Source organism: Hemicordylus capensis, chromosome 16, assembly GCF_027244095.1.
Source record: "Hemicordylus capensis ecotype Gifberg chromosome 16, rHemCap1.1.pri, whole genome shotgun sequence".
NCBI lineage: Eukaryota > Metazoa > Chordata > Lepidosauria > Squamata > Cordylidae > Hemicordylus > Hemicordylus capensis.
The window spans coordinates 13731457-13757707 of record NC_069672.1 but is presented as its reverse complement, the minus strand read 5'-3'; the positions used below and the strand labels follow the sequence as shown (position 1 = coordinate 13757707).

The 26251-nt window shown below is 45.9% G+C and overlaps 1 protein-coding gene across 5 annotated transcripts in view; it reads left to right on the top strand.

The window, feature by feature from the left end:
- Positions 1–25540, top strand: part of LOC128338659 (solute carrier family 2, facilitated glucose transporter member 5-like) — a 34280-nt gene extending 8740 nt beyond the window's left edge. For 3 of the 5 annotated variants that reach the window (XM_053281385.1, XM_053281390.1, XM_053281387.1), the window contains exons 8-24: positions 546–733; positions 2968–3078; positions 4436–4537; positions 6003–6078; positions 6163–6308; positions 12452–12526; positions 14036–14131; positions 14640–14797; positions 15358–15482; positions 17060–17212; positions 17293–17418; positions 19046–19233; positions 20604–20714; positions 21364–21465; positions 22668–22743; positions 22863–22990; positions 25129–25540. In XM_053281385.1, coding sequence (XP_053137360.1) covers positions 546–733; positions 2968–3078; positions 4436–4537; positions 6003–6078; positions 6163–6308; positions 12452–12526; positions 14036–14131; positions 14640–14797; positions 15358–15482; positions 17060–17212; positions 17293–17418; positions 19046–19233; positions 20604–20714; positions 21364–21465; positions 22668–22743; positions 22863–22990; positions 25129–25362 — 2195 coding nt within the window. In that variant the 3' untranslated portion in view covers positions 25363–25540. The remainder of the gene's footprint in view (positions 1–545; positions 734–2967; positions 3079–4435; positions 4538–6002; positions 6079–6162; positions 6309–12451; positions 12527–14035; positions 14132–14639; positions 14798–15357; positions 15483–17059; positions 17213–17292; positions 17419–19045; positions 19234–20603; positions 20715–21363; positions 21466–22667; positions 22744–22862; positions 22991–25128) is intronic. The other 2 variants (XM_053281388.1, XM_053281389.1) reach the window with 2 other exon arrangements.
- Positions 25541–26251: the final 711 nt, after the last annotated feature.

Below are 26251 nucleotides of genomic sequence, written 5' to 3'. Positions count from 1 at the left end.
TTTGGTTTGCTTGAGGAGGTTTGAAAAAAGAGGCCTAAACATTTGTGGGTGTGAGATTCATTAACAAATGGCAATGCTGAGAAGGAAAAGAAGATAAAACTGTGGATCCTGACCCTGGAAGAGATACATTTTGATAGTGAGGAAGGAGAGAGGCATTGGAGAGATGAGGTTAACAACAGAAGTATATCTTAAGGGAGCCATATCTGGCTCGCTACCATCCATGTAATGTATCCATTGGCCCCCAGGATCTCACCATGGACTCACTCCAGAGGGTCCTAAGTTGGGGCGCTTGCAATGGCTACTAAAGGGGCCACCAGCCTTAACATGCAACCTTTGTGTAAAAGTCAGAGAATGTTTACATTGGATACTGGATCAAGAATTCTTAGTTGAGACACAGATCCTTAGCTGGGTTGAGGGAGCTTAGTAAGGGTGGTCTTGGCCAAGGGTCTCCAATATCACCGAGCTGAAAGACATTTTTGGTGCTAGCTTCATCCTGAGTCTCTCCCCTCCCAGTTCAAATATTCTTTGCATCACCTCCCACCCAGCCTTGAAAAACCTGAGAGGCACAGAGGATGTGGAAGACGAGATCGATGAAATGCATCAGGAGGATAACGCTGAGAAGACAGAAAAGGCCATGACTGTTGCTAAACTTCTGTGCTACCGACGCCTACGGTGGCACGTCATCTCTCTCCTCATCTTAATAGGAGGACAGCAGTTCTCTGGCATCAGCGTGGTAAGGAAGGGGCTATCCCAAATGCCTTGGAGGTTGAGCCAGGAAAAATGTGGGCATAGGATCTTGTTTTCTATATTCGACTACTACGATTTCTTAATATACTGCTCTTCAACCAATGTTCTCAAAGTGGCTCACATAGAAGAATAAACAATACATAAATAAGATGGTCCCCTGTCCCCAAAGGGATCACAATCTAAAAATAAACATAAGGTTGACACTAGAAACACCCACTGGAGGGATGCTGTGCTGGGGTGGTTAGACACCTTGTTAAGAAGCCTACTTTGGATCTCTGGTGATGGACAATTATAGCCCAGTCATCAGCCTCCTATGGTTGGGTAAGATGATTGAATGCGTGGTGGCTGGCCAGCTCCAAATGGTCTTGGAGGAAATGGATTATCTAGACCCATTTCAAACTGGCTTTAGAACAGGCTATGGGATTGACGTGGCCTTGGTCGGCCTGATAGATGATATTCACCAGGGACTTGACAGAGGGAGTGTGACTCTGCTGGTTCTTTTGGATCTCTCAATGGTTTTTGATACCATCAACCATAGTTTATCCTTCTGGATCACCTGAGGAATTTGGGGATAGGAGGCACCATTTTACAGTGGTTCTGCTCCTATGGCTTGGGTATATTTCAGATCATGGTGCTTGGTGACAGTTGCTCTTCAAAACGGGAGCTACTCTAAGGAGTCCCTCAGGGGTTTTTAACATTGACACGAAACCTCTAGACGAAGTCATCAGTGGATTTGGTGCTGGGTGTTATCAATATGCTGATGACACCCAAATCTATTTTTCCTTGTCTCAATATCAAGAAATGGTGTTAGCCCCTTAAATGCCTGACTACAGGCACTAATGGGCTGAATAATAAACTTAAGCTGACTCCAAGCAAGATGGAGGTGCTCATTGTTGGAGTTGTAATTTGCAAGATGGGATAGAACTTCCTTTTCTGGACAAGGTTACACTCCCCCAGAAAGAACAGGTTCATAGCCTGGGAGTGCTCTTGGACCCAGGTCTCATCCTGATGCCTCAGGTAGAGGCTGTGGCCAGGAGAGGAGAGCTGGTCTTGTGGCAACAAGCATGACATGTCCCCTTAGCTAAGCAGGGTCCACTCTGGTTGCATATGAATGGGAGACTTGATGTGTGAGCACTGGAAGATATTCCCCTTAGGAGATGGAGCCGCTCTGGGAAGAGCAGAAGGTTTCAAGTTCCCTCCCTGGCAGCTTCTCCAAGATAGGGCTGAGAAAGATTCCTGCCTGCGACCTTGGAGAAGCCGCTGCCAGTCTATGAAGACAATACTGAGCAGGATAGACCAATGGTCTGACTCAGTATGCTTCCTATGTTCCTATGAGAACTTTTTACAAGGTGTGATTGATTCAATAACTCCTCCCATTTCTTGAGGTAAATAAACTGAAAACAGTGGTACGCCAGTTGGTATTGGACTACCCCCAGGTTGGACTACTGCAATGCGCTCTATTTAGGGCTGCCTTTGTATGTAATTTGAAAACTTCAGTTAGTTCAGAATGTGGCAGCCAGATTGATCGCTGGGGTTCCCTGGAGAGACCAAATTATGCCTGTTCTTAAACAGTTGCTCCCAATACGCTTCTGGGCAAAGTACAAAGTGCTGATTATTATCTTTAAAGCCCTGGATGGCTTAGGTCCTGGTTACCCGAGAGCGTGCCTTTCTTTAGAAGATCGTCACCGCTCTCTGAGATCAACAGGAGGGGTCCGTCTTTGGGTGCCACCAGTTCATCTGGTGGTGACCTGGGATAGGGCCTTCTCAGTTGTCATCCCTAGACTGTGGAACATGTTCCCCATGGATATGAGAGGATTATCTTCCTTGGAGGCCTTCAGAAGATCCTTAAAGACCCATCTTTTTAGCCTGACTTTTAATATTTAATATTAATTTTATTCTGCTTTTATAGGGTTTTTTATTTTAATAATTATCTATTTTTTATTTTAGTATAAACCACCCTGAGCCATTTTAGGAAGGGCAGTAAATCAATCAATCAAACAAACAAACAAACAAAAAGATCTGGATTTGGACAATTATGGGGGGGAAAAGTACAGCAAACAGCCTTGTCTTCCAAGAAGGAAAATTCTTCTAGATTATGGGGAGTGGACATCCATCGTTTAATGCAGGGTATTTCACTTCCTTAAATGTTCAGCCACCACCAATAGATTCTTCCATGCACCTAAGATACTATTTTATGTTATTGCTGTGGTCTGATTTCAGATATTCTACCATTCAGAGAAGATATTCCTGAAATCAGGGGTACCCAAGAAGTATATCTTGTACATCCTTCTTTCCACAATCCTCTTTATCATCTCTTCACTCATTCTGTTGGTAAGTATCTTCCAGCCCTGTCACTCCCCATCTTTAAGTCTCTTCTTGTTTACCCAAGCTTTTAAAATGCTTTGAAAATGTTTTGAAATTGCTTTTTATTAGTCGTATTTGGGGTGTGTGTGTTTTTTATTTTACTGTTATGTGAGCTGCCCAAAGAACAATTTGCTATTATTATTATTTTATGTTGTTAACCTGCTTGTAAACAGGTATCTTTGCTACAATCATATCTTTGCTACAATGTTGTATGCCAGTTTTGTTGACCCAGTTTAGTATGCCAATTTAGTTGACACAAGTTGTATGCCAGTTTAGCTGACACAGCTTTCTTTAAAGGATAATGGGAATTGTGGTTTGACGAGGATTCTGAATTTTCTTTGTTAGAGAGCTCCATGGATTTAAGTTTGACCTGGAAGCTGTCTGAATGGAAATTCAGCTTTCAAATACATGTTGTTCATACGAAATAATACCTGAATGAATGCAGTCTTCTCTGGGTTTGTTCCCAACTTTTTGGGGTTGTGAACCACACTGCTACCCAATCACACTATGCTCAGTGTCCATATTTCTCTATGGTTTCCTGTGGGCAACCGTATCTCTATTCCCATCGGAGTTGGGGGTGGGGGTCAGAGTGTCAAAAGTGACCCAAAGTTGCACCTCCAGACAATCCCCCACACAGAGAAGAATGGCTCCCAGAGGTCCCTGGGGAAAGGGAATGACTGCTGGACCAGTTTCCATCTGTGGTGCGGGTATGCCCCTCCGTCACTGCTTCAGGCCTTTCCCATTCGATCCTTGCCTGTTTCAATGGTCACATCAGTTCAACAAGAAAGAGACTTCCGCATGTATTGTTCACATGAAGACTCTACTTCAGTGAGGGATATGTCCCTCTAGTCCAGGCTTCCCCAACCTGCAGCCCTCCAGATGTTGCTGAACTACAACTCCCAGCATCCCTAGCCACAATTTGGGTATGCTGGGAGTTGTCGTTCAGCATCATCTGGAGGGCGGCAGGTTGGGGAAGCCTGCTCTAGTCTTTAATGGCTAACTCAGATGATGTTGCCACTAACCCACCCGCACCACGTAAGACCCCCAACAGTTATTGATTTACATGGTTATCCTGCCCCGCTTCCAAGAGCCTCAGGGCCATGTACTTCCCCTCCTGATGCTACAGTCACAAGAACCATGTTAATGCAGGTTAAGCGGAGAGAGAGGAACTGAGCCTTCCAGCCTAAGCTCTTCCTGGCCAAAGGAGGATATGATCCTCAGTCTATTTCCAACGCTCCGTTCACTGTCCTGGCTCATTGCGGTCTCTTTCTCCCTTTCACATGCAAACACTCTCTCTCTCCCTCTCTGCATTTGTTTCTACTAGGCTTATATCATTGATTCAGTGGGGCGGAGAAAAGTCCTCCTCCTTGGCTTTTCCATCATCAGCTTCTTCTCGGTTGTGTTAACCATGAGCCTCGAACTTCAGGTTTGTAACTCAAAACTTCACGTATCAGTGTTGTTTAAAGCTGACCATTACACCATAGGATGCATCTTGGCACCCTCCCCCAACACTTGACAGGCAACATTTTTTTAAAAAGGCATGCTTTGGAACAGTTGGAATGCAATGTGTCCTGGTTGTTTGAGCTATAGAAGAATACATGAAAGGATAGAAAAGTTATTTAGGGATTTAAGATTCACTTGGGTTTTGCATGGGGGATTCAAGCAGTAGACTGAGAAGAAATGTTGATTCCCACTTCCAGCACAATGTACTTGGATGCCACATATTTTAGATTGATTCAGGTCCTGATATTTTTGTGACAATGGCTGCATTCTATGGGCCACCAAAGCTGTGGAAAAGGGGTTGCCAATTGCAAAGAAGGGACATCCCGTAAGACGTAGTTCATAGTCCAGTTTATCTGTGGTCACTGACCCGAGAAATATATACATACAGTCCAAACAGTAACAATAACTTATCCAGCTAGTCATAAACCTCACAAAATTTAACTATACAGGTACTACAAATTCTAATTGTAAACTGCTCAGAGACGCAAGTATTGAGCAGTATAGAAATATTGTAAATAAACAATAATAATCAACAATAATGGCAACAAGGCAAAACTTAGCGACTGCATAAGTGATTCTGTCATCGTTATCAGATAAAAGATAACTAACATAGAATTCATCTGGGTGGCCAGGGTAATTTGCTGGCAGGGGCACAATTTTATTTATTTATTAACATATTTTTATACCGCCCAAAACTTACGTCTCTGGGCAGTTTACAATAAAATAAAAACAGTGAGTGTCCCTGTAGAAACAACAGTATAGTAGCACATGAAACAGTGTCTCGATAGCTCCTGCCTTTCAAGACAAAATGGCTCTGCATAAGGGACTTTTTAAATCCTACCCTCAAACACAACAGAAGGTAGAACTTCAAAGCATGCTAGTGTAGGAGGTCTATGTTATTTTGCTATTATAAGCCACCTTAAGAGGGGAAATGATTGACTAACAAGCAGAAGGTTGCCGGTTCGAATCCCTGCTGGTACCATATCTGGCAGCAGCGATATAGGAAGATACTGAAAGGCATCATCTCACACTGCACAGGAGGAGGCAACGGTAAACTCCTCCCGTATTCTACCAAAGACAACCACAGGGCTCTGTGGGTGCCAGGAGTTGAAATCGACTGGATAGCACACTTTACCCTTAAGCTTATCTAAATAATTAGCAGGTTTCATATTCAAAAGTTGGTCCGTCCCATAGGACAGGGATCGACAGACTTGACCCTCCAGCTGTTTTTGGACTTCAACTCCCACAGTGGCCAATAGTCAAGGATGATGGGAGCTGTAGTTCAGCAACAGCTGGAGGGCCAAGTTTACCCAGTCCTGCCGTAAGATAAGGAATGCTCATGAACCTAACTTACGCATGACGGAAGTGCGGTCATCTTTCTCCAACAGACAACTGTCCCGTGGATGTCTTACATCAGCACAATTAGCACCTTGGTCTTCCTTATTGGGCACACCATTGGGCCAGGTAAGTGCTCAAAACTGAGCTTCTTGGAAACAGCACAAAATACAAACAGGATGGATAAACTACTATGTCAGTGAAAAATGGCAGCCCTCTCTCTTTACCCAGCTCCAGTGCCCAACGTGATGATCGTGGAACTGTTCTTACAGTCATCCCGTGCATCGGCGGCTGTAATTGCGAAAACTGCCTTTTGGGTCGCCAGCGTTATTACGGCAGTCATGTATCTTTTACTAGAGGTGAGTTATTTTGCAGATCAGCTTGCCCACTATGTCCAACTTGCAGATCAGCTTGCCCACTATGTCCAACCCCATCCCATTCGCCAGAACACACAAGTGAACCACCACAACAAATATTGATATAGCATTTTTCAACAAGAGTTTCCAAAGCAGTTGACACAGAGAAATAATAAATAAATTAATTAAAATGGCTCCCTGTCCCCAAAGGGCCCACAGTCTAAAAAAACCCGAAAAGAAACGTAAGCTAGACACCAGCAACAGTCATTGGAGGGGTACTGTGCTGTGGGTGGATAGGGATAGTTGCTCTCCCCCTGCTAAATAAAGAGTACCACCTCTTTAAAAAGGTGCCTTTTTGCCCAGTTAGCTGGGGTTATGACGCCGTCTCCCCAGACTGATCAATTCATTATTATTTGAAAATTCAAGTCATTTCTGCTCATTTTGTAAAGCTGAATTTTAAAGACATATCTGAAAGGTACATCTTTTGTAGCGTGTAAGTGGCACAGCGGGAAATGCTTGACTAACAAACAGAAGGTTGCCGGTTCGAATCCCCACTGGTACTATATCGGGCAGCAGCGATCTAGGAAGATGCTGAAAGGCATCATCCCATACTGCGTGGGAGGAGGCAATGGTCAACCCCTCCTGTGTTCTACCAAAGACAACCACAGGGCTCTGTGATTGCCGGGAGTTATAGTATGAATACTGCAATACTGTATGGATACTTAGTATGAACTACCAAACCCCAGTCAGCTATAAAACCAACTGTGTGGCTCTGCCCCGAGTCCCTCGCTGTTTTCCAGCTTGCTGTCAGAGGTTCAGCAGCTTGAACCAGGACTCTTATGGTCTAAGGCTGTGGGGCTGTGTGTGCTGAGGCCTCAGAGCCCTCTGTAGGCACAGGGGTCAATGGAGCGTTTATGCAATATCAGCCCCACTTCCTGCATAAACATCCTGCATTTATTTGCCAAATAAATAAAAATAAATGAGAACACAGGAAAATCAGAAAAAATGAAAGAAATGGTCAACACGCATCCAGTCCAGCATCCTGCCACATGCAGTGGCCAACCAGGTGAACTTGGGGATCCTGCAGTTGGGGAAACCATCTCTCCCTTGGTGCTGCCTAGTACCCGGTGACCAGGGGCATGCCCCCTCTGATCCTGATGGAAGTATATGGCTACCAAGGCTAGTAGCTGGTGATAGCCCTGTCCTCCGTGGATCTGTTTAATTGCCTTTTAAAAACCATCTTGACTGGTGGCCATCACCACATCTGGTGGTAGTGAATTCCATAGTTAAACCCTTAAATAGTTGAGCCCCTGGTGGCGCAGTGGTAAAACTGCCGCCCTGTAACCAGAAGGTTGCAAGTTCGATCCTGACCAAGGGGCTCAAGGTTGACTCAGCCTTCCATCCTTCCGAGGTCGGTAAAATGAGTACCCAGAATGTTGGGGGGCAATATGCTAAATCATTGTAAACCGCTTAGAGAGCTTCCAGCTATAGAGCGGTATATAAATGGAAGTCCTAAACGACACACCGAGGCTATGCACATGCGCTCCTGCAAATCTGTGCATATTGGATAGACTGGCTTTGCACACGCATGTGTGATCCTGGGATCATCGGGCCAATCCCAGCAGCACCACAGCAGCAAACCTGCCTACGACGCCTCCCTTTAAAATGGGGTTAAGGGAGTGAGTGCTCCCTTCACCTTGTTTTAACAATCATCTGTCCGCCATGGCTAGCAGACTCGGGGAGAGGAGGGAGATCCCCATTATGCACCGCACACTTGCGCGGGACATTATTGGAGCTCTGGGGGGGGCAGCGTGAATCGGGGCAATGCGTCCCGGCACCCCAACCCTCAGAGCTGCTGGTCTGAGCGGGTGATCCGCCCACCCAGGGAAGCGCAATGATTGTCTGCGGGGAGGTCAGCTCTTTAGGGCTCCATCCCTGCCTTTCTCACGGCTCATGAGAAAGGGCTCACTGCGTAAAGTAGCACTTCCTTTTGTCTGGCCTGCATCTTCCGGCATTTAGCTTCAACTGATGCCCCCAGGTTCTAATATTGTGAGACAGAGAGGAAAAACGTCTCTCTTTCTAATTTATCCACATCATGCATTATTTTCAGGCTGCCCCCTTACCTGCCTTCTTACGAAACTAAACCTAAAACCTAAAACGACCCAAGGTATAGGTATAGTCTTTCCTCATAGGGAAGCCACTCCAACCCCCAGATCGTTTTTGCTTCCCAAAATACCCTCCTCCCAAATTTCTACCTCCAGCAGCTGATTGCCAAGATCCTGGGGGAAGAAATACGCCCTTGATGCTTGCTTTCACATATGAGCTTGCAACTGATATCTGTCTTCTAGGGTGCTTGTGAAGATATTAAAGAGAGAGAGAGAGAGAGATCTTCCTCCTTCCCTGAACTCCTTGAAAGATAAAGCCTAGCAAGAGGCCTATAAGAGGATGAAATAAGCTCCTCTGCCACGCTCATGCCAGTTCCTTCCTCTCTCCCTCCTTTCCTCTCTTGCATCTCTAGAGTGTTCTTGGGACCTACAGCTTCCTCATCTTCTGGCCTATGTGCACGATCACCCTTATTTTTGTCTTCAAGTTTATCCCGGAAACCAAGAGGATGACCTTCCTAGAGATCAGGAGGTCGATGGCAGTTCACTTGGGTAAGGTGGCCAGAGGGCGTGCAAGTACACCAAAAGCAAGTCAGCGGCGTTCTTCTTCTAGAGGAAGACATGAACGGAAATTACGAGTGCAACCTTAACAATACTCTTGGCTCTGTTGACACTTGCTGATAGTCGTTTCCCTTCGGGTCCTAAGGAATGGCCTGGACCTTTCACCCCCTCCCCCATACAGATTTTTCTACTCTTGTGGCATAAACTTTATCTTATTAATTTATAAATTATACTCATAATTACACAGTTGCATATATGAATTGCTTTCCTCTTTCTAATTCCCAGTTCCTCCTCGACTCCGTTTCCACCCTGCCCCTCCTGGTTCTGCATGGGGTTAATGGGGAGAGAGGTTATTGGGGGGGGTCCTTGCAAAATGGTGGCTGGGCATGTCTGAACAAGTACTCTTGAATTTCCCTTAACAGCACATGGACATCTTAACTCACCCAAATTAGGAAATAGAGCAGACATTCCTGACCAATGTCTGACGCAGGGAGAATAGGAGACCCTTTCAATTCTTGTAACCACCGAATAGGCAGCAGAGTTGGAAAGGTGGATAGAAGGGGCAGTCATGTGGGGGAAGCAGGTGGCCTGTCATCATAATGCCCTTTAGGAACATCAGAAACTGCCATATACCAAGTTAGACCATTGGTCCATCTAGCTCAGTATTGTCTACACAGACTGGCAGCGGCTTGTCTAAGGTTGCAGGCAGGGATCTCTCTCAGCCCTGTCTTGGAGATGCTGCCAGGGAGGGAACTTGGAACCTAGATGCTCTTCCCAGAGCGACCCCATCCCCAAAGCGGGGAATATCTTACAGCACTCACACATGTAGTCTCCCATTCAAATGTAACCAGGGCAGACCCTGCTATGCAAAGGGGACAATTCATGCTTGCTACCACAAGACCAGCTCTCTTCTTCGTGGAGGAAAGAGGAGAAAATGGTCAAGAAAGTCTGGCAGGACCTGTTTGTTTGTTTGTTTGTCTCTCAAATTTGTAGACTTCCTCAGACTTCCATCTCTGGCAGTTTACAACAACTTAAAACAAATTAAAATGAGAATCTTAAAAACAATTTAAAACCACAAATTATTATTTATACCTCAGCATGTCCTCACTGCCTTTTTTAGCAGCATTTGGTAACCACTAAATAGCTATGACCCAGGAGATATGGCAGGCAATTAGGAGCAATGGAAGCTGCCTTATGCCAAGTCAGAGACCATTGGTCCACACCAGGAGAACCAGGGGGACCAAGGACACAGCTCTGCCTTCGCCTTGGAGGAGTCCCTTGAGGATTTTCTAGTATTGGCAGTCTAGTCCTCCCATATGCTTTCAGCTTGGTTTGTATCAGAATGTAGATACAGAAGTTATTAGTGGGACACGAATCGTAACTGATCTCATAAGCCTCCTTCCCTACAGAAATGTAATGTGTGAATGAAACAGAGAAGTGCATAATGGAGGTTTACATTTGGGCAGCTAGGATTGGTTGCAAGTCTGTCAAGCGTAAAGGTAAAGTGTGCCCTCGAGTCGATGTCGACTCCTGATGACCACAGAGCCCTGTGGTTGTCTTTGGTAGGATATAGGAGGGGTTGACCATGGCCATCACCCACGCAGTATGAGATGATGCATTTGAGAGCATGGAAGGATTTGTCCTGAGGTCTTCAGGGCCGGAGGGCAAGCCATTCTCTAAAGACTTGCTGGACCAAGGAGCTGTCTCCTCCACAGCCGGCCCCAATTCCACCCAGGAAACGGGAGGGAAAGGGATCCTGGCTCCCACTTTGAGTGGATGGGGTGGGCTTCCTCCCCATTGCGGGGAGGGGACAGTGGTAGTGTGGTGCAGGACGTTCCTATGAAGGACTTTTCTTGCTCAAGTTATTGTACACCACCCAGAGACGCAGGTTTGGGGCGGTATAAAAATATGTTGAATAAATAAATGAGCCCTTTGAAATGATGGTAAGCTCAAGAGTAGTATATACACTTCACCGGGGTTCTCCTTCGTGTGCTCATCTATGAGCTCCAGCAATCCCTATTACTTGCAAGTACTAGTGGGAAAGCTGGGTAGCCGCCCCCCCCCCCCCACACACCAGCCTTGGCATCCTGGCTACTTGACCCTGCTTGTAACCAAGAGAAGATGCTACTCCAGCAGGCAATGACCTCCCTCCAGCAAAAGTGATTTTTCATATGAGAAGGAGACAAACTTTGAGTTACTCTACTGAGCTGTATGTGCTGCTGCTTCTTCTTGCTTTCTAAAAAAGAATAATAAAACTGTCCCCTTCTGGGTGACCAGCCCAACAACTGTGTGTCCGTGTTTCTTTTCCATCCTTAAAAAAAGAGATTTCAAAGGAGGAGTGGGCCAGCCAACCTACAGAGGCAGAAGATGTTGCTTGAGAAAGACAAGGAGGGTTGCCAGCTATCAGATACTTGACCTGCCTGGTCCTTTTTGATTTGGATTTAGTATTGGGTGGGGAGTTGAATAAACCATATACTTTTTCCTGTACTGACACCATACCTGTACCAAGACCCCAGGCTCTGTCTCTTAACCAGTCCACACCACTTGACTCTGTACCCAGACACTCCGCCAAAGCCTACTCTCTTGGCTTCATCCATTGATCCACAATTTACTCTGCCCAGGGAACAGTTGTTTTTGGACTCAAAATTTGCATCCACCAACTCACTCCACCTTAAGACCCAACTAGTAGTGTTAAGCATGCTTGTGCCTAGACTGAAGCCTGTTTGGGAGTTGCACACACTGACCTGGAGACCCTCACACCTAGGCTTGGTTCATACCATCATGTCCATCACTTCATAACTGCACACACCAAACCTGGCAGCTGAATGTCAGAATAGACTTCATTGAGAAGCAATGTCTTTGAGGTGACATCTGAGGAGACAGCAAAGTTCTAGCGATAGTGTTTATAAAAGTGGAAAGAAGAACAGAGAGAACAAAGAAGAGGGAATACCAATCAGAACAGACTCTGAGCAGAGATTGATATAAATTATTTCATGGTTTAGGCTCCTAGGCACGCCCCTTTTCTTCCAGAGTTCGTGCCTCCTCTCACTTCCAACTGTCAACAGCTCCTTCTGGAACCTTCTCCTCATCGGGTCTCACAATGCCATGAGCCTTCTGAGTTACTGGTTTCAAGAAAAAATAGGGTTCAGTTGGCTTCTTCCTTACAGGTACAGAAAGCTACGGTTGGTTTGTGTTCCCCAAACACCAGGGTGGGAATTACCTTGTATAGGGTGGGCTGGCTGCCTGTAGACAAGTGCCACAGCTACCTGGTTTGGGGACTCTTTATAAGACCCTCTGTACTCTGTGCTGCTGGCAAACGAGATGCAGGTTACTGCCTTCTAGCCAGCTGGTCCGTTTCCGGCAGGCATTTGGTGGGCACTTGCTTCTTGAGCCTACCTACTGGACTAGTTGGATCCAACCAAGCAGTTCTCGTGTTCTTAAGACAACGGGAAGACACAAGATCAACCTCTTCTTTCCCCACAGCTCAGCCTCCTGATTTCTATCCAAGAAAGCATGGAAATACTGAGAAAGATAGCCAGTGTTGGGCCCAGGAGAGAGGTGAGCATGAAGGGTTCATCTATCCTACCAGGTTTATAATTTATTGACAATCTAAGACATAAATAAATAAATGAATCTAAATTTATGTATAATTATTTTCTGGGCGGAGTATAAGACCTGTTTGTAAGTCGGTAGTGTAATATTTATATTACCCAAGAGAGAGGTGAGCATGAAAATTTCATCTGTCCTACTAGGTTGGTAAGTCATTGACAAGCTATTGATGAGGGAATGAGGAACATTTTGGGATCACAGACTCCGACGGACACAAGGGAGCCATTCACAGCATTGGAACTGTACAGCAGATTAGGAGCTGGGGATTTAGCCCACATCTAACATATACAGAATAAACTATAATTATACAGTTTAATATATAATTATATAACTATATAATTATTTTCTGGGCTGTGTATAAGGCCTGCTTCTAAGCCAATAATATATTCAGAATTATTGGTACCAAGTGGAATGGTGTGGATGCAATGGTTGTAAAGTGGGGAAGAGAGAGGATAAAATCAGAGAGAAGACAACATATCTATAGAAGTTTCAAAAAAAGAGGAAAAGAGGAAAACAAAATATCTGGAGTCTCTTTAACGCAGACCAACAAGACTGCTTTCCAATTAATGTGTCTCAGATCAGGATCTGCATCTTGTAAATATTTAAGAGTGTTTTCTGGGAGGTGGTTCTATAGAATAAGACAGTTCACACAATGATAAATAGGATAAGAGAAGCGTCCTTCCTTAGTTCGGGAGCTCTGCAGGCTCCTGTTTTCTGCTCATGAGTAAAAGACAAGGTCGGCGGCACCAACAGTGACAGTCTGTTAAATGGCAGCTGACTAAGAAAGCTTTTTCTCCTTCCTCATTAAAGAGCTGTGTCCAGAGTCTTCCTACCCAGCTGCCACATAACAGGTGATCATGGTTGGCACCTCCGATCTTGCTTTTTACTCACACACAAGCAGAAAATGTGATCACACACAGTTCCCGAGCTAGGGTAGGACGCTTCTCCTATCCTGTCGATCATCGTGTGAACCAGCCTACTGTAAATGAGATTTCTGGATGCAAACTCCTGATGGTCCCTCTAACATTTCTTTTGGGGAAAGAAAGCCAAAAACCTTGTAGGTGGAAAGAAACACCAGATATTATTTTAATTACTATAGATGTAGTAGCCGGAAGACACTGGAACGAACAGGCAGTGCCCTCAGTAGGAGAAAGAAACAGGAATACATGTGGCAGACAATATTCATGTCCATTTCTTCATATATTGCAAAAATAAAAAAAGAAACCTTCTGGAATAGAGTACTCGATGGTGGATGGCTGGAGAGTTTTGTATTCTTGGTTGGTTCCAGTCTACTAGAATAGAACCAAGCTTAATAAAACAGCAAGGTGCTGTATCTGACCTCTTTCTTTATTCTAGATTTAATTTTAACTCTTAACTTGTGATGTGTGCCATATTTAATTAGAATCTACATTTGCCCTATACACTATGACCTACTATATCTGCCGTTTCCTCCTTTAGGATCTGACTGGGAAGTTTGTTTTCATTTCGATGATTTCCTCCCTAGGATACCTCCAATATGGTTACAACTTCTGGGTAGCAAAATTCATATTTGCGGTAAGATAACCTTATACAGTATGTGATTTATTGGAATAGTAGTTGAAATAGGGACCTCCAACGGTCTCTATTTAACAAAGACATTCTGCATTTCTGGTACCATTTCTGTCTTTTGTCATTGTGAGATATGTCGAGAACACGTTTCAAAAAGTGTTTAGTGAGTACATGTTTGCATCAGTATGCCTCCAGTTTCTGTTTCTTCTCCTTTGTGTCTAGAAATTAAATATCTGATGAGGGTGGGATAGATGCAGCACACAAACTGCATTTACCCAGAATTGACAGCCAGAGATCAGATCTAAGATTAACAATCTTTCCTGGGTAAATGTTGGGTTGGTGCCTTGCCAAGCCAACATCGTCAAAAATTTCTGGATTCTCACAACGGGGAATCAGGAACAGGCATACTGCACAAATCTAGAATTTAACCATCACCAGAGATCTTTTGAATCATGTGAACTGACCCATAGCCTGGAAAAGCCCTAATGCAGATTATTATGTGCTCCTCTTCTAGAGTATGGATAGAATTCCCAATTCAACAGAGGAGCATCAGCCGGCCAGCCATTCGCCACGACTTTTAACGTTCCTGGATAGCCTGGCAATTTTCATCTTTCCAGTTGGAGGCATAATTGGCTGTCTTTGTACTGGTCCCCTACTGGATACATGTGGCAGGTATAGAGATGATATCTGATCAATGAACTACCTATTCTAGGGCCTAACTCGTCACCGGTGGGCCAGTGGTTTGTTGACCTGTAGGTAGGTTTCAAAAGCAAGTTTCTGGAACCTCTGAAGCCAAAGGATATGATTGCATAGGGTTAAGAGTGGAAGTTTCAGTTTGTTGCAGGGCCTCCTCGTCTCTTCCCATCAAGAGTGAAAGCAGAGCAAAATCATCGCAAGATGAGATCTGCTTGCCATCCCATCTCTTCTCTCCCACCCCATGTGTCTTGTGCTCTTTTTATGCTACCCTAATCATTCATAGAGGAGAGGTCTATCAACGGCTACTAGTCAGAGGGCCACCTCCAGTTGCAGGGGAGTAACAGCAGGAGAGAGGGCATGCCCTCGACTCCTGCCTGTGGGCTTCCAGCGGCATCTGGTGGGCCACTGTGCGAAACAAGAGGCTGGACTAGATGGGCCTTGGACCACATGATCCAGCAGGGCTGTTTTTATGTTCTTACAGTATGTTATGCTAAATTTATGCATCCTTCTCCATCTCCTTTTCACTGTGTTTTCAGGAAAGCTACCTTGATATTCAATAACTTTGTGTCCATCATTGCTGCTGTCATCATGGGTTATTCCAGTATCATATATATCTACGAATTCACGCTCTTCTCAAGCTTTTTCTCTGGAGTTTGTTCAGGTCAGTCAATGTCTTGAATTCAACCATTTGTTTGTTAAAGAGGAGACATGCGAGGGCAGAGTTCTCCTGAAATTCATGCCCTTTGACCTGAGACTTTTGCCTCAATATCCCAGATATCTTCAGATGTAAAGAGGGGAAACTCAGCACGCACTCAGTAGCATTCTCTCCTTGCTCATCTCTTCCAGTGCTCACCACTGTTTTCGGTGTCCCAACTGATACTGTGAACATGTGCCATTTCCAGGAGATGGACAGGCTCTGAGACTCTCTTGGAAAGAGACTCTCTCTTTCATCTTCTCCAGAAGATGCAACCTGAATCAAAGGCGTTGTCTCCAGTGGGGTGGTATGCTACCAGCAAGCAGCATGGTAGCATTCCTGGATAACAGAGCCAGCCGTTGGAGCAGACTCTCGGTTCAGCTTCCTCTAGGGGCCACTTTAATGGGTCAGTCACTGGAAGCCATAAGATGACTGAGCCATATGGGCCTCTCTAGGGAGAACAGTCTAGGATGTGCCAGAGCCACAACCAAAAAGGCCCTTCTCCTCATGCTCACCTGCCTGACCTTAGACAGTGGGGGACCTGGATCAGAAACGCAGGGGCTGAAAGAACAGATGGGGGGCAGCACTTCTGAGAGCTTCCCAGATTCCATGTAGGGCTTTAAACCTAAGAACTAGTACACTGAAGTAAACCCAGAAATGAACAGGTAGCCAGGGCAGATCCAAGAGGACTGGGGCTGTTGTGCACGCGCCTGATTTTTTATCATGTGCGAATAAAAATCTAGGTAGGAGGAGGGGATTGGGATCGTGTGGGAGCCTCCCACTTGGTGGGATGGCAGTGTCCTACCCAGGACCTGTACCTGTTTAATGAAGCAGGGGAAAGGTTGTTTGGCCCAGAGTGAGACTCCTGTATGATCACTTTCCCCTCCTTCTAACTAGGTTTTTACTCGTATACAATCAAAAATTGGAGGACGCATCTCATGGTTGTGAGAAGGTCTGGAGATGCTGGCGTGTGGGGGAGTGAGTTGGAAAAACCAACACACACACACACACACACACACACACACACACACACACACACCAGCCAGTCAGGTGCGTTTCCAAACCTGCATGTGCCCCTGAGATCTCTGACTAATGATGTCATTAGGGATGCACCGGAAGCGGAGGCTCCTGAACGTCCAGACTGGCCCCAGGGCAGGGAGACAGGACAAGGAAGAGGTCTGAGGGCTTTGCAACCCTTGTGGGAGCAAGTTCACCAGACAACAGCAGGCCATGCCCCCATGGGAATTGCAATGCTTGCCGGGACCTATATAAACACAGCCTGGACTATGATGAGTGGGGGGAGCATTGGTGAGGACCTCACCTTCTGGCGCCCTGCAAGTCTGACTCTGCTGAACAACTACGAAGGGAGAAGGGGGACCTTCTCCCTTATTTTTGTCTTGGAAGCCTCCCTAGGGCAAGAAAGCTAGGAAACACCACCACCACCCACTCCCTGGCTGGAGAAACCTACAGAAACAAACCCTTGTGTGTTTCTTTACTGATTATGTGCATACTCTGAACTATCCTTTATTTTACTATCTAACCAGGCTTAGGCTCTTGTGCTATCCCAGTCTATCTTGGAGAGATTTCTCCTGACAAGGTGAGGGGAGCCGTGATCATGATGCTGCCTCTCTTCTTTGCCTTTGGTACTTCATTGGCACAGCTCCTTACTAGCATCAAAAGCCTAGGAAGCCATGAAGGTAAACTGAAGAGGTGCATACTTTGGCCTATAGCAGATCAAGTGTGTCATGTTAGTTCAAAAGTTTATCTTCTTGCCCAGGCATGGGAATCTTGATGATCATCTCTGGAAGCATGTCTCTCATTGGGTTCATCGTACTGCCCTTCTTCCCTGAAAGTCCTAGGTTCCTACTGATTCAGAAAGGGAGTGAAGAGAAAGCAACGGAAGGTACAATGGCGTCAGACACCACAGAGAACACCGGGGGTGGGCAACCTGCTTAGCAATGACAACCCCTCAGGCTGAAAAACCTTGACCCCATATTAGACCTGACTGAGCCAGTTTGGGTCATATTTTCAGTGGTAACCTGCTTCACATACTAGGGCCGTTCACACGAGCATGAACTGGGGAGGAGACACTTCCTACCCATTTTCAGAAGCTGGGTGCGCTCTCAGTGTGTGATCCTGTGTTAGAGGAAAAGAAGGGAGGAGGCAGGGAGCTTGATTGTCTGCTGAACCCCAGCTGGGTAGTTGGAGTGCATTAGTGAGGAGGAGGAGGAGGAGGAAGAGGAGGAGGAGGAGGAGATTCTGTCCCCAGCTTCTGAACGAAGTCGGCAGAGAAATCGCCCTATCTAGCTGGGCCTGGCAGATGATCAAGTTCCCTGCCTCCTACCTTGCTCTTATCTCATACAGGGTTACAAATCGGGAGTGCACTCAGCTCCTGAACTCGAATAGGAGACATTTCCTATCCTGGTGATCATTGTGTGAAACACCATTATTGAGATAGGAGTAAGTGATGAGTGTGCATCTCCTCCTCCGGTACATGCTTTAATCGCATGCGCAGGGGGACTGCACACGCTCTCTGGGTAAGGGAAGAAGTGGAGGGAAGGACACACACTCTCACATCTTAATCACACAAGCCAAGCCACTCAGGTGAACACCTGTCCACACCGACCCCATGTCTTGCCATGGAGCTGAAGGTTGGGAAATTTAGGACCGACAAAAGATTGGATAATTCCAATCTATGGAATTATCTGCCACGGGATGTGGTGATGGCCACAAGTTTGGATGGCTTTAAAAGGGGCTTAGACAAAGTCATGGAGGTCTATCAATGGCTACTAGTCTGGTGGCTTTAGGCCACCTCCAGCCTCAGAGGTGGGATGCCTTTGAATATCAGTTGCAGGGGAACAACAGCAGGAGAGAGGGCATGCCCTCACTTCTTGCTTGTGGGCTTCCCAGAGGCATCTGGTGGGCCACTGTGGGAAACAGGATGCTGGACTAGATAGACCGCCTTGGGCCTGATCCAGCAGGGCTATTCTGATGCTCTTATTAGTGAGTGTGAATTGTAACCGCTTGTTTATCCCTAGGCAGTTTACATACAGCCATCCACATTTAATTGTGTGTACACGTGCATGTGTACAGAGACATATAACAATATATATAAATATAATTTAGGGCCATCCATGAAAAGTGCAGTGTTCCCATCCCTGTAACAGAAATTCCTAGGTGTTGACTACAACTCCCATAATCCTCAGCCAAAGGCCACTGAAGCTGGGAATGCTGGTTGTAGTCAACAACATCTGGAAATCCCTGTTACAGGAAACACTGCTCCAGAGGGTCCTAAGTTGGGGCGCTCATGAAGGCTGCTAGAGGAGCTGCCACCCGTAACATGCAACCTTTATGTAAAAGTCAGAAAAGGTTCAGGTTGGACACTGCAGCTCTTCTGGGTTAAGGGAGACCTCGGCCAAGGGTCTCCAAAATCCTGGAACTGAAAGAGACTGTTTGTGGTAGCAAAAATGTTTCATCCCAGAGTCTCTCCCCTCCCAATTCAAATATTCTCTGCATCACTTCCCACCCAGCCTTGAAAAAGCTGAGGGGCACAGCTGACGTGGAAGAGGAGATCGAAGACATGAATCAGGAGGATATAGATGAGAAGGAAGAAAAGGACATGAATGTTCTTAAACTTATGTGCTTCCAAAAACTACGGTGGAACATCATCTCTCTCGTTGTCTTAATAGTGGGGCAGCAGTTCTCAGGCATCAGCGTGGTAAGGAAGGTTGAATTGGGGGAAATGTGGGCGTAGGAACTTGTTTACTATATCCTGATGCTGTTATGAGGATTGTTATCCTGTGATAGAAACTCTTGCATATACAAGCAAGGAATTGCAGAGAGTTTTCAGATGAAGATCAGGTGGTTCACCGATCACTTGCTGTCTGTCTCTAGGCTATATACTGAGGGGGACATTCTGTTCTCCAGCTGTTTGTACGGGGCCCAGAAATATGTGACGCTCTCAAAATGTTCAGGTTTTATGGGGAAGCTGGTATCACTGAGCAGTTAAAGTGTCACAGGTACAGAGCACACCTGTGCTGAAATGGTGGAGATGGTGAAAATGATGTAGAAATGGTAAATCCAGGCTCACAACAAAGTGTATAAAAGTTTGGTTCAGGCTTCTAACAGAATTTAAGGCCAGTAGGCCAGAATGGAATTGTTTGAGTTTAAGAATGTGAAGGTCCTCCACCAAGAGGTAGTAAATACCAGAGCCTGACAAAAGATACTGTATGTAGCCAAGGTCGTGAGATGAATTCCCCATTCAGCAGGAAAAGAAACATAGCTGGCTCTACCAGAAGATACCGATAAGGAGTAGATCAGTAGGGTGGGCAGATAGGCCAAACAGTAACTCTTGTATTGTAGGATTTACTGATTTGCTTGCTTTTAAAAATCTATATAAGCTATCCACTGCGTACCCAGACTTTTTTGACTTGTACTGTGACTTCATGATAACGAATAAAAGCTTTTTTTTTTTTTAAAGCACACATCCCTCGTATTTGACTCAATTCTGTCAGGCAACGAGTTCTATTGTGGGAACTTGGCCTAATCCTCTTTAGTTCAGTAAGACGCACCATTCTCTGTCAAATCTGATGGAAGGATGAAAGCAAGGGACTGAATTAAACAGGAGGGCAAGGTTCCAGTGGATTTTCCCACAACAGAAAGTTATTGGGATAATTCAGAGCCAAGTATTATGCAATGAGGCAGTTTGGGAATGGTTTTTGGCTTTCCTGAAAGGGCGTACCCTTACCTTAATAGTTACAGGAAACTATCGAGGACGGTAATTGAATGTTTGTAATTATTTAGCAAAGCGCCAAAAGAAAGCTGCTCACTCTTACAGGGAGTGCAGAGTTTAGTTGTTGCAGGGTGTTGCAGAACACGCATGGAGATTGTTGTACAATCTGAACTGAATAGGTTTACTGGTGAAGTACATTTGAGATATGTCTGGAATCAGACAGTTATGGAGAGAGAACCTACAATAAATAGTCTCACGATTCAGTGCAGGGCATCTCACTCCAGGCTCAAATCTTTCAGTTACCAGCAGTTCCTTTCATGCATCTAAGAATTTTGGTTGCTGTGCTCTGATTTCAGGTATACTTTTATTCAGAGAATATATTCCTGAAAGCCGGGGTAAAAAGGCACATCCTCCCATACATGCTTTGTATGGCAAGCAGCTTCGTCTTCTTAGTAATCTTGCTGTCGGTGAGTATCTCTCAAGTCTGTCCCTCCCCATTTTTAAGTCTCTAAACTCAATCTGCTCCTGAGGACAAACCTGCTTGTAAGCAGTGGCACCCTTCAGACTGGACATCCAGTCTGAAGTCAGGTCCTCCACCACCGGGGGAGCGTGGGTAATAGTGAGTGCGAGAAAGTGCAAGCAGGGTGAGGTGGAGGCTGGTGCATTCAGCTAATTGAAGTGGCAGGATTGTCCATGCAAAACTTGGTATCTGCAGGTCAGTAGGAAGTATCTAATTCAGAATTTCTTCTAAAAAATTAAAAAATAAAAATAAAAAAAGGTCTCCAGCTTTCCAGGAGCATGTTCTGGTGTAACACAATAGTGCATTGCAGCTGATCTTGTGGTTGTGTGGCAGGGGAAGGGATATTTATCCTGTTCTCTCCTTTCAAAAACCTCGGGACCATGAACCCCCCCCCCTCCTGATGCTACAGTCACTGTGTAACGAAGGTTAAACTGAGAGAGAGGAACTGAGCCTTCCAGCCCAAGCTCTTCATGGCCAAATAGGCAAATGACCTTCAGTCTGTTTCCAGCGCTCCATTCACTACCCTGGCTCATTGTGGTCTCTTTTCCCCTTCCACATACAAACTCTCCCTCTCTCTTTGCATTTGTTTCTACTAGACTTATATCATTGATTCAGTGGGGCGGAAGAAACTCCTTCTCATTGGCTTCGGTATCAACAGTTTCTTCTGCATCCTATTAACCATGAGCCTCGAACTTCAGGTTTGCAACTCAAAATGTCAAGTTTCGGTGTAATTTACATGTGACCATTAAACATGCTTCTTGACACCCTCCACTCTCCCCACAAATTTGGTCAGAGACTTGACAAGCAAATTTATTTTTAAAAAAGCAAAGGAGAATGTGGAACAGCTGTGTTTTGAAATGCAGTGTGTCCTTCTGGACATTTGTTCCACAACACAGAAGAATATATGAGGCGGGAAAGGTTGTTTTGGAATTTAAGATTCACTTGGATCTTGCATGAAGAATGGATGTAGAAAAGTGGGAAGGAATGTTTATAGATATTTCCAGCAATGTGGACTTGGATGTTGTGCAGAAGGGGACAACCATAATGATCAAGGGCCTAGAGCACCTTCCTGACGAGACTACAACTAGGACTTTTTAGTTCTGAGAAAAGGCAGCTCAGGGAAGACATGATTAGGGTTTATAAAATTATGCATGGTGTGGTGAGAGTGGAGAGAGAAGTTTTTCTTCCTCTTTTACAACACTAGAACCAGGGGTCATCTCATGAAACTGATTGCCAGGAAATTTAGGACTGACAAAAGGAAATACCTTTTATCTCTGCCACGGGTTGTGGTGATGGCCACCAGCTTTTAAAAGGGAAGGATTTAAAAGGGGCTTTGGATCATCTCATACTGTATGGGAGGAGGCAACGGTAAACCCCTTCTGTATTCTAAGAAAGAAAACCACAGGGCTCTGAGGGCGCCAAGAGTTGAAAATCGACTTGACGGCACAACTTTACCTTTTTGGATCATTCATGGAATAGAGGTCTATTAACAGCTACTAGTCTTGATGGCTCTAGGTTACCTCCAGGCTCAGAGACAGAATGCCTCTGAATAACAGTTGCAGGGGAGCAACAGCAGGAGAGAGGGCATGCCTTCATCTTCTGCTTTGGGCTTCCCAGAGGCATCCAGTGGGCCACAGTAGGAAACAGGACGCCAGACTAGATAGGCCTTGGGCCTGATCCAGCAGGGCAGTTCTTATGCTGCATTCTGATGCCGTGAATTTTACACAGATTCAGGTCCTGATGTTCAATGACAATAGTTGCATTCTATGGGCCACCTATGCTGTGGGCCAAGCAAATCCAATTCCAAATAAGATAAGGAGCACCTGGCAACCCTTGAGATAAGGATCATCTAGAAACCTCACTAATGCATGATTGAAGTCTGACCGTTTTTCTCCAACAGGACAGTGCCCCATGGATGTCTTACATCAGCATATTTGGTGTCTTTGTCTTCCTCATTGGACAACACATTGGACCAGGTAAGTGCTCCAATGATGCATTGAGCTTTTTGGAGGTAGCACAAAATAGAAATGGAGTCGATCACAAATGAGTAAGTGAAAAACAGCAATCAGCACCTTGAATCTCCTGCCTCACTTAGGTCCCATTCCCAATGTGCTGATGGTGGAAATGTTCCTTCAGTCATCCCGGACGTCGGCTTGTGTACTTGGGAAAATTGTGCAGTGGTTTTGCAGCTTGGCTAAGGCAGTACTCTTCCTTTTCATAGAGGTGAGTGATTTTGCAGATCAGTATGCCAGTTAACTATGCCCAGCACCAACACACGGAGGAAGCCGTGTCCGAAGATCGACCCATTATTTATTATGTTTTCATACTGCCCCAAAAGGGCGCCTCATGGGAGTTTACACAAAAACAAGCAGTGCAAGTAAGAACTAATTCTGCCCACTTTCTGTACAGCTGCCATTTGGGATCAGGGTGCTTGACATCATCACAAACCATGTCGTTCAGGTGTCCCTGTGTGGCACAGCATCTGTATCAAATTTGGTACAAATCAGTGCAGGCACTGCAAAGGTGTTGGTGGGGGACACACTCTTGGACACCAAGGCAATTCCATAAGAAGACTTTCCATGTGGAAGGTAGACGAAAAACACACTAAACACAAATCAACTGATACCGTAGCTAACAGAAGGTGAAGGCTTGGTTAAACAAGGGTGTCTTGAGAGCTCTTCTAAAGGTTGCTGGAGAAGGTGAAGCTCTTGCGGCAACAGGGAGCTCATCCCAGAGCCTCGGGGCAGCGATAGGAAAGGCCCGACCCCAAGTTGCCACCTCAGTTGAGATGAGCAGGAGGCAACTGCAGAGAGACATTTCCAGAAGATCTTAATATGTGGTGGGGGTCCTGAAGCAGAAGACGTCCTCTTAAATACTCTGGGCCCAAGCCTTTTAGGGCTTTGCAGGTCATCACCAACACCTCATTTTGCCCAGAAACGTATGGGCAGCCAGGGGAATGTTTTTAAAATAGGAGTACTATGGTCTCTTTGGGTTGCCCCAGAGACCAGCCTGGCTGCCGCATGTCGTACCAACTGCAGTTTCCAGACCACGTATATAGGCAGCCCCACACAGAGCGCATTGCAGTAGTCAGGTCTGGAGCTCACCAGCGTATCTGCCACTGTTTTTAGGCAGTCCTCCTCCAGAAATGGCCGCAGCTGATGAAAAGCACCTCTGGTGCTGTCTCAGCCTGAGAAGCCAGAGAGAGGCCTGGGTCAAGAAGTGCTCTGAAACTACATGCCTGTTCCTTCTGGGGGAAGTGTAACCCCTCCCAGGACAAGCAGATCCAACCCAAGTTACAACCCCACCACCACACACACACATATCCCGAGTGCCTCCGTCTTGCCTGGAAATGATCATTTGGTGCCTCAAAAATTCCAGGTCAGTTTTGTAGATCTTGTAAACCAAATTTGAAGACACTTCCGACATGTACCTCTTTTGAGTACCCGACTGTCTTCCAGCTGGCTGTCAGAGGTTCTAGAATCAAGAACCTCATCATGGCCCGCAGCTGGGAGCTACTGCGGACTGAGTGTGCTGCAGCCTTGGAGCCCTCTCTGGGCACAGGCATCGCAAGGGTGTCTGTGCAAAGGGTGGCCCCTGTGCCCAGAAAGCAGGATCAAGTCTCTGGCTTGGCCAGGCTTGGTATACAAGAGGCCTGATAGACGGCAAGGCCTTCTGGCCTTGCTGGATCCCCCAGTCGAGGCTTCCTGCTTGCTGCACTCCTCTAAGCTACACTTCAGACTTCTGCCTCCAGCCGCTCCTCACAGAGATCCGGGGAGAGGAAATGCACACTTGCCGCTTGCTGTCACAGATCGGCTCCCCACCAGCCTGTTCCTCCTACCCACTAAGGTTGACAACATTTCATTGCCAGGAAGAGGGACACATGTTTTTTTTTTTTGAGGGGGGGGCTGGCTGCCTGCCTGCCTGCCCCAGGAGGTGTATGCAGTAGTAATCAAGAGCCTGAGTATAACTGACGTATATTTAATTGAATTCTATGCTGTTGGATAATGCCAGCATTGTTATTATTTAGAACATATTCAAGTTATACCACTTTTCCACCAAAAACTTCTCAAAATAAGAAGCTGCTCGCCCTGCCACCAAGATGAGGGACAAATGCTGTCCCTCTAGGGACCAACATTTCATCCCTGAAATGAGGGACGTCCTGCGTAGTGAGGGACAGCTGGCAACCCGACTACCTGCCTCCCAGGGTGCTTGTGAAGATGAAAAGAAATGAGATCATCCTTCCCTGAGCTCCATGGAAGATGGAACCCCCGTACGGTGGGATAAACAAATCAGCTTCTGTATGGCCCTCATTCCCATAGCTTTCTCTCTCTCTCCCCCTCTCACCCCACCCCGATCTCCAGAGCTTTCTTGGGACCTACATCTTCCTCATCTTCTGGCCTATCTGCACAGCCACCCTTATTTACGTCTTCAAGATGATCCCAGAAACGACTCAAATGGCCTTCATAGATATCAGGAGAGCAATGGTAACCCATGTGGGCAAGACGATCAAGGGGAGCTCAGGTGGATTGTTCAGACGACACTTAACACGGGGATCTATAAAAGGACACCCACGAAGAAAATCGACGAAACAGTAACATTGTCTTTCAACTATCCTGGCTCTACTGACAGATCAGTGATAGTAGTTTCCTTTCTGGTCCTAAGGAATGGCCTGGCTCCTCCCGCCCTGCACCCCGCCCCATGCAGATTTTCCTACTCTTATGACAAACATTATCTTATTAAGTTATAAAATATACATACAATTACAGAGTTGAATTGATGAGTTTTTCTCCTCTCTCTAGTCCCCAATTCCCCCCCACCCCACAAACACTCAGTTTCCTGCCCGGCTCTCTGGATTCTGCGTGAGATTAGAGGGTAGGGAGGTTACTGGAAGGTGGTTCTCTGTCTTCCTCTCACCCGACAACATTTTGTGAGGATCTGAACAAGTTCTGTTGTATCTCCCTTAACAATATTGCCCGTCTGCCCCAATTAGACGAGAGGACAAACTGGATCTTCCTCTCCAATATCTGAAGCAGGGAGGAAAGGTGTCCTTTTAAGTTCCTTTAACCACCTGCTAGCAGAAATTGAGAGGTGGGTTGCATTGGGCAGCCAGGTGGGGAGAAAAGATGGCATGTCACCATAATACTCTTTCCAAAATGCCCTTTTAGAGTGATGGTCATGTGATGGGTTTCCCATCCAAAAGAGCAGTTCCAGAACACAGGTAAGTTCCGAAAGCTATTTGTGCTCTTGTGCAAGCACAAATAGTGTGCCCAGGTTTCAGGGAGTGAACACACAGCAGCATGGGGATGTCTGGAGAGCCTGCATTCGGCTCCTCTGGATGTTACCCACCATTTCTAAAAACACTGGTGTCATTCACACAACCATTCCAATCTAGGTTTAATGTTGGTTACCGGCTTTAGCAAGACTGTGTGAACCCATGCCAAGGTGGGAATCTCAGGATTTATCTCGGGCCATAAGCCACCTTGG